A 6000-nucleotide genomic window follows, 5' to 3' on the forward strand; every position below is an offset into this window, starting at 1 on the left:
CTATGTAAATTCTCCCACAATATTGACGTTTTGCTGGCTCCCTTGTTGTTTACACTTGTCTTTTAAAATCGTTGTGTTCTTGTGTTCGTTTAATCTTTCTTCTTTATATTTGCATGTCTTGATTATAACAACAACTAACATCGATCGTTCTGTGCAATCCCGTCACGACCTCTCGCCCATCGTGGGCCGTCGTACTTGATAGCATGCATGCCGGACAATATGACGCCCCAACCAAGGCATAATACTATCTAGCATGACATCACATTCCAGGGTGTCATGCCCTCTAGCACACCGCCCTTCCTTATGCAAAGAGACCATTTTACAAATAAAAATTTGCAGATACAAATTATTTTTCACCAAGTTTTCGAAAAGGAGGGGGTTGCCAATTTCATCTATTTTTCACACGCGGACACGTAGGTGACCGTTCAAGTGGAGTATATTGGTAAATTCAAAGTACCTCACGTATATTAATCAGAATCTTTGGTGTAAGTTTGCAGGTTTGCATCGCATGGATAATAATATAAAGAAAAATCATAATGCAAATCCAAGATCTTACCTTAATTGGTTGTACCTAGCAATTGCCTTGTTGAAGGTACTGTTTTGTGAGAGAGAATTTTCTCCAGGATGAAAAACCTATGATCTATGATCGGTCGACGATGATGCCTGTGCACTGTTTCTTTCTTAGATACGTCGCTTTTGAAGAAGTTTGACTTCTGGTGTTGTTTTGATCGTATTCTTTTTTCTAGTTGTGTATATCCGTACTATCATTATGGCACTACATTGTTGTAGAGGGTGAATCTAATTGGTATCTTCGCAATATTTTCTTTTAAAACAACCACATATTTTATTATTAAAAAAATCAAGTTACATGAAGCAACACATGCGAAAACTAAAAAAGAAACCGGGATAATATATTATCCTAAATTTGCAGATAATATCCTAAAAAAATCGAGAAATACAAAACAATCTCTAGGATTTCATGCAACCACCCTAACCTGCAGCAGCCGCCCAACTACATAGACGCCGCCGAGATGGATACATGAAGAGAGGCCGATCGAGCATCCAGCGTTCCAAAAACAAAAAACACCATCGCCATATATTCCCATTGTCAAAGCAACGGATAACATAAAGAAAACAGATAATGCAATGGCGACCGGAGATCCGCCGACGGAGACAGGGAGGGCGCAGCGGAGGGGAGGGGATGGGATCGGATCTCCAGTGGGAAGTGTACGCCGCGGCAAAAACCATTTGACCGATTGAGTCGCCATTACTAAACGGCGCCACGGCCAGGGGACAGAGAGACGGAGACCCAGTACAAAGGCAGGGTCGGAGAGCCGTCGTCGTCTCGCCGGGTGGCAATCAATCATTTCATCGACGGCGCGTGGAGAGGACAGAGCGGACGGAGCGGGCGTACCGTCCCGGCGCATAGGATGGGCGGCGTGTCGTCGTCGTCTTCATCGTCGAAGAGGCGGCCCAAGGTCAAGCGCGCGCCGGGGTACGAGGACCCCGCCGTCCTCGCCGCCCAGACCTCATGTGAGCACGCATTCTCAGCTCCTGCCTCCTGATAATAGTACTCCTCTGGTTCTGTTACTGAGCTGAAAGTGAAAATTGACGACGTTGCTTTCTGAATTCGTGCGGATGATTTGCAGTCACGGTGAACGAGGTGGAGGCGCTGTACGAGCTCTACAAGACGCTCAGCTTCTCCGCCATCAAGGATGGCCTCATCCACAAGGTAACAGAGATAAATCTCTCTACCCAATCTTGTCTCCCCCTCCCAGCTATAGGTTACGCTCATCTTGTGTGGGTTCTTGTTTTGTTGCCGTTGAGCAGGAGCAGTTCCGGCTCGCCTTGTTCAGGAACAGCAGAGGATCAAATCTCTTCGCGGACAGGGTAAGAGAACACTTCATGTGTCTCCTCCTTTCCTATCCTGAATTCATGATTTTGCACGAGCAAGGCCGTATGATTATCGGTCTGCTTTCCATCTTGGCTGGCAGGTGTTCGATATGTTTGATCTGAAGCGAAACGGGGTGATCGAGTTCGGGGAGTTCGTGCGATCGCTCAGCACATTCCACCCAAAAGCATCGGAATCAGAGAAGACTAAGTGTATAAATTTTGTTGCCCATTCCCCTCTGCTGTCCATTAATATTGGTTTCTTACCAAATAGATCAGCATTTTCTGTTTGGTTTCATCCTCTTTGCAGTTGCATTCAAGTTATATGATTTAAGAGGCACAGGTTACATCGAGAAGGAAGAGGTAAATCATTCAAACACCCATTCAACTTATCTATAGGCTGGAATTTGCAATTTCCATGAGTGACCCTGAATTTCAGCTAACAGATTGTGTTGACTCTTGAAACAGCTCAAGGAGATGGTCTTGGCACTTCTGGGTGAGTCGGACCTATCTCTTTCAGACACAGCTGTGAAGGAGATCGTTGACAATGTAGTTAACAACATACCTCTCTCCCAGCATTGAGTCTTTGGGAACTATTTTATTCTTCCTTCTAAAATATACTCTGCTGCTCCTTTTGGACCGAGTCAGACATTCAATCAAGCCGACTCGAATGGCGATGGCAGGATAGACCCACAGGAGTGGGAGGAGTTTGTCAAGAAGAACCCAGCGTCACTGAGGAACATGTCGCTCCCCTATCTCCAGTGAGTACTCTCATCTGTTCTAGTACTACTTATTTAGTTGTCACATGCAGTTTCCTTTTGTCTCTTCAGAATTTTAAGGGACTCGTTGGTTCAATGGATTCTAAAAACACAGAAACAAATGTATAGGATATCATGCCATATTATATTCTGCGGAAATTTAGAACACACTAGCCTGTAATATTCCAGCTGTGTTGAGAATAAGCCATGCATATTTCAGAATATTCTGGAGGTTCCCAAATTATTGAGGAAGTTAAAAGAAGCTTCTAGAAGAATAATTTTGGAGATTGTACATGTGGAGGATATATGAGAGGACTCTAGAATAGCCATTATAGTAAATTTTAGAATTAACTAGGAAATTTGCCCGTACGTTGCTACGGGTTAACAGTTTTTCGCAGCGCGTCACCCTACCGCGTAGCCTGCCTTTCCGCTCTCCACCTTCAACCCGCGCATTGGTCCATTCCCGTTCCTTGCTAATGGTGCTACACCTTCCTTTCCCCTTTCTCCCTTATAAGGATGCCACATCCTACTCTACCCTTTCTCAAATTTCCCGCTACCCAGTCTTAGGGAACTTTTGGCTGCATCTTACCCTACCCTACCTCCGGAAGCCGGCGGCCTTCACCCGCGCGACAGAAAGCCCAAAGCCAGAAAGCCTAACCGGAAGTCCAGAGCGTGTGCTTCATTCAGTTTCAGCAGCTATGATAGAGAACACTCCCGATTTCCTTTCTAGAAGTACGCCCCTCTCTCTCAGACGACATTGCCTCTTTGCAAATGAGGATGACGCCTAGAGCGCGGCTGCCATACCGAGGTCGAATCCTGAGAGACCCCCTTCTATTGCTTCCATCAAGAAAACCCTGAGACCCTGCTTTCCCGTCTCCCTCTTTAGGACGCCGAACTGTGGAGTTGCCGGTGAGCTCTTGACGGGACTGTCTAGGCGATGGAAGCGCTGGGTGTCGGTGCTCCTAGCTTGAACGCCCGATTTCGATCATAATTGATGTAGGGCAATCATGGTTGGCTCCTATATATTTAGGCTAGAGAAAGGTTGGTATGGATAATTAAGTTCATGCCGGTCTCTTATCCGACCGAGTCCTGATACTACATGTGATGGAGAGAAGTTTGAGCAGGCGATCCGGAGCACACGACGTAAGAAGTTTGAGCTGGCGACGGGGCTCGACTCTTCCTATAAACCTTTTAAGGAATCTTTTTACACTTGGCGGTGGCTATCCTGGTAAATATGTACGAACAAGAAACCTTATTTTCTTTATATATAGGTATAGATATATGAGTAGTAGGATGGCTAAAACTATGAGACTGGTCATATATCCAGCGTATTTGTACGTAGAAATAAGGGTTTTACCCCCTCCTGCGTAAGCTAAAGAAGAATGAAGAAATAAGAAAGGAAGTGGAGGATTATCAACATTAATGTGAGGCTGAATTGATGCATGCTGTCTACCTCCACAAATAAGTGTATGTTTAGACATGTCTTAAGTCAAACTTTATCTTTGACCAACACCATAGAAGAAAGTAGTAGCAGTTATAAGCTAAAATAATACTGGTAGATACATCTGAGACATGTAGTTTAATAATATAGTAATCTGATGTCACAGATGTTGTTATTTTTGTGTATTTTTTGTTGTTAAATTTAAAATGTTTGAGCTCTAAAAAAAGAAAGCTACATTTATTCTCCGACAGAGGGAGTAGGCCAGGGTATGTCCCCATTGCAAAATAAAAACCAAACATTAATGCTTAAGGATGGCCATGAGAAGGTCATTATGTAGTGAGGTAGCCCCATTGATATTAAGTATACACTAAGTTGAAGTATCGAATAAAGATTTGAGTATTGCCATTGTAAGAGTGATTTTCCGGCAACATGAAGTTCCTCCTATAGTGGATTTCCCATCTTGGCATTTCTCTACGAGTTGTTTGGGCATACCACAAAACAAAAAAAAGACCCATATAAACATTATGCGCATGCCAGAATTCTCAGATAAACTTTCCTTTGGAATTGCATACAAAGTAACCCGTATAAAAATTCCTATGATGTTGAATCTTGCAAACCATACAAGATATATAGAAAAGATTCTTGCCTTTACATTTCAACTTACTCTATTAGTGATGTCGTTTGTGTTGTTCAGGGACATTACCACGGCATTTCCGAGCTTTGTAATGCATTCAGAAGTCGAAGATTAGAGCAGATCAACAAACAGGAAAGGCATGATCATCGGTGTGATATGGCCGGTTCAGCTATGGCACTCCCAGCCAGTCCGAAACAGAAATAGGACAATAGAACGAATTCTGATAGCGGGAAAGCTTCAGATGATAACAAGACAATGGTTTCTGGTTAGAGGGAGTAAATAACGAGAATCAAGACTATAGAAACTACTTTTTTTTTAGATTTACGAGCGTGCGCCCCTCGAGCTTCCATGGTCTTTTTTGCTCAGGACAAGCGTGTTGTTCTTGGTCTTCATTGATAGAGAGAGATTTTTTATGTTTACTAAAGATGAGCTATTTTCAAAATTATATGCTTAACAGTAGGAGGTGTGATATGATTTCTTATAAAACCTTAATTACAAGAACTTCTGAAATCATATATAGTTTAGTAGTTTCATCATTAGTAGACAATCTCGGTGGATAGTCTTGGTTGTGTCTGGCAATGTCTTTACTGAATGCATTATTTTGAGAGTGATGACTTTGTTGGACTTCTGGTGTTGTCCCGGTGGTGTTAGTTCGGTTGCTCCAAGAAATAGATCACTCTAGCGGGATATTTCTTTTCTAGTAATTCTTTTTTTTTCTAGTTGTGTGCATCCGTAACGCCGCTAGAACAATGCGTTGTTGCAGAGGCTGCGTGTAGTTAGTATCTTCACAATATTAATATATGGTCTTTGTCAAAAAATAGTAGACAGTCTAAAATCTACTACTACTTATAAAGGCACGAAGTGCCGTAGGAAAATTAAATCGTGACCGTCTATCAACGCCTATTATACGGTCTACATCCATCTGTTCTCCCCACCCAAGATTCACGCGCCCGTCTCGAGAGAACAAGAGAAACCACCTCGCACAATAAGATTGCTGATCAGCCCCTATTTTTTTCCGAGATGGTTCCGTTGCCCCGCCAGCCGCCGCCTCCTCTCCCCTCGACACCGTCATTCCACCACACCTGACATCTTTCTGCCTCGGGCGCCCGCTCCACTCGAGCCGCTAGACCACCGCCGTCCTCCTAAAAAACAACGCCTTCCCATCGGCGCCCTCGGTGCTTCCCCAACTGCGGCCTCATCCTGTAATGCCGCAATCCCACCGTGGTTCCTGCTGATGCCTTTCTCCTGAGCGGCTACCCCACCTAGCCGCCATTGCT

At 44.0% G+C, this 6000-nt stretch overlaps 1 protein-coding gene across 2 annotated transcripts; it reads left to right on the forward strand.

Annotated features, from left to right (window-relative positions):
• The first annotated feature begins 1239 nt into the window (after positions 1-1239).
• On the forward strand, positions 1240-5259 carry LOC127325664 (calcineurin B-like protein 4). 2 transcript variants are annotated; one of them, XM_051352482.2, is made up of 8 exons: positions 1240-1533; positions 1650-1732; positions 1831-1890; positions 1995-2103; positions 2201-2253; positions 2359-2386; positions 2539-2651; positions 4784-5259. In XM_051352482.2, the coding sequence occupies exons 1-8, from the start codon at positions 1431-1433 to the stop codon at positions 4925-4927; spliced, it is 693 nt and encodes a 230-aa protein (XP_051208442.1). In that variant the 5' UTR covers positions 1240-1430; the 3' UTR covers positions 4928-5259. The 2 variants fall into 2 exon arrangements, with proteins under 2 accessions (XP_051208442.1, XP_051208446.1); XM_051352486.2 differs by having other exon boundaries at positions 1242-1533; positions 2359-2439.
• Positions 5260-6000: the final 741 nt, after the last annotated feature.

The sequence above is a fragment of the Lolium perenne genome, chromosome 1 (genome assembly GCF_019359855.2).
Source record: "Lolium perenne isolate Kyuss_39 chromosome 1, Kyuss_2.0, whole genome shotgun sequence".
Classification (NCBI taxonomy): Eukaryota; Viridiplantae; Streptophyta; class Magnoliopsida; order Poales; family Poaceae; genus Lolium; species Lolium perenne.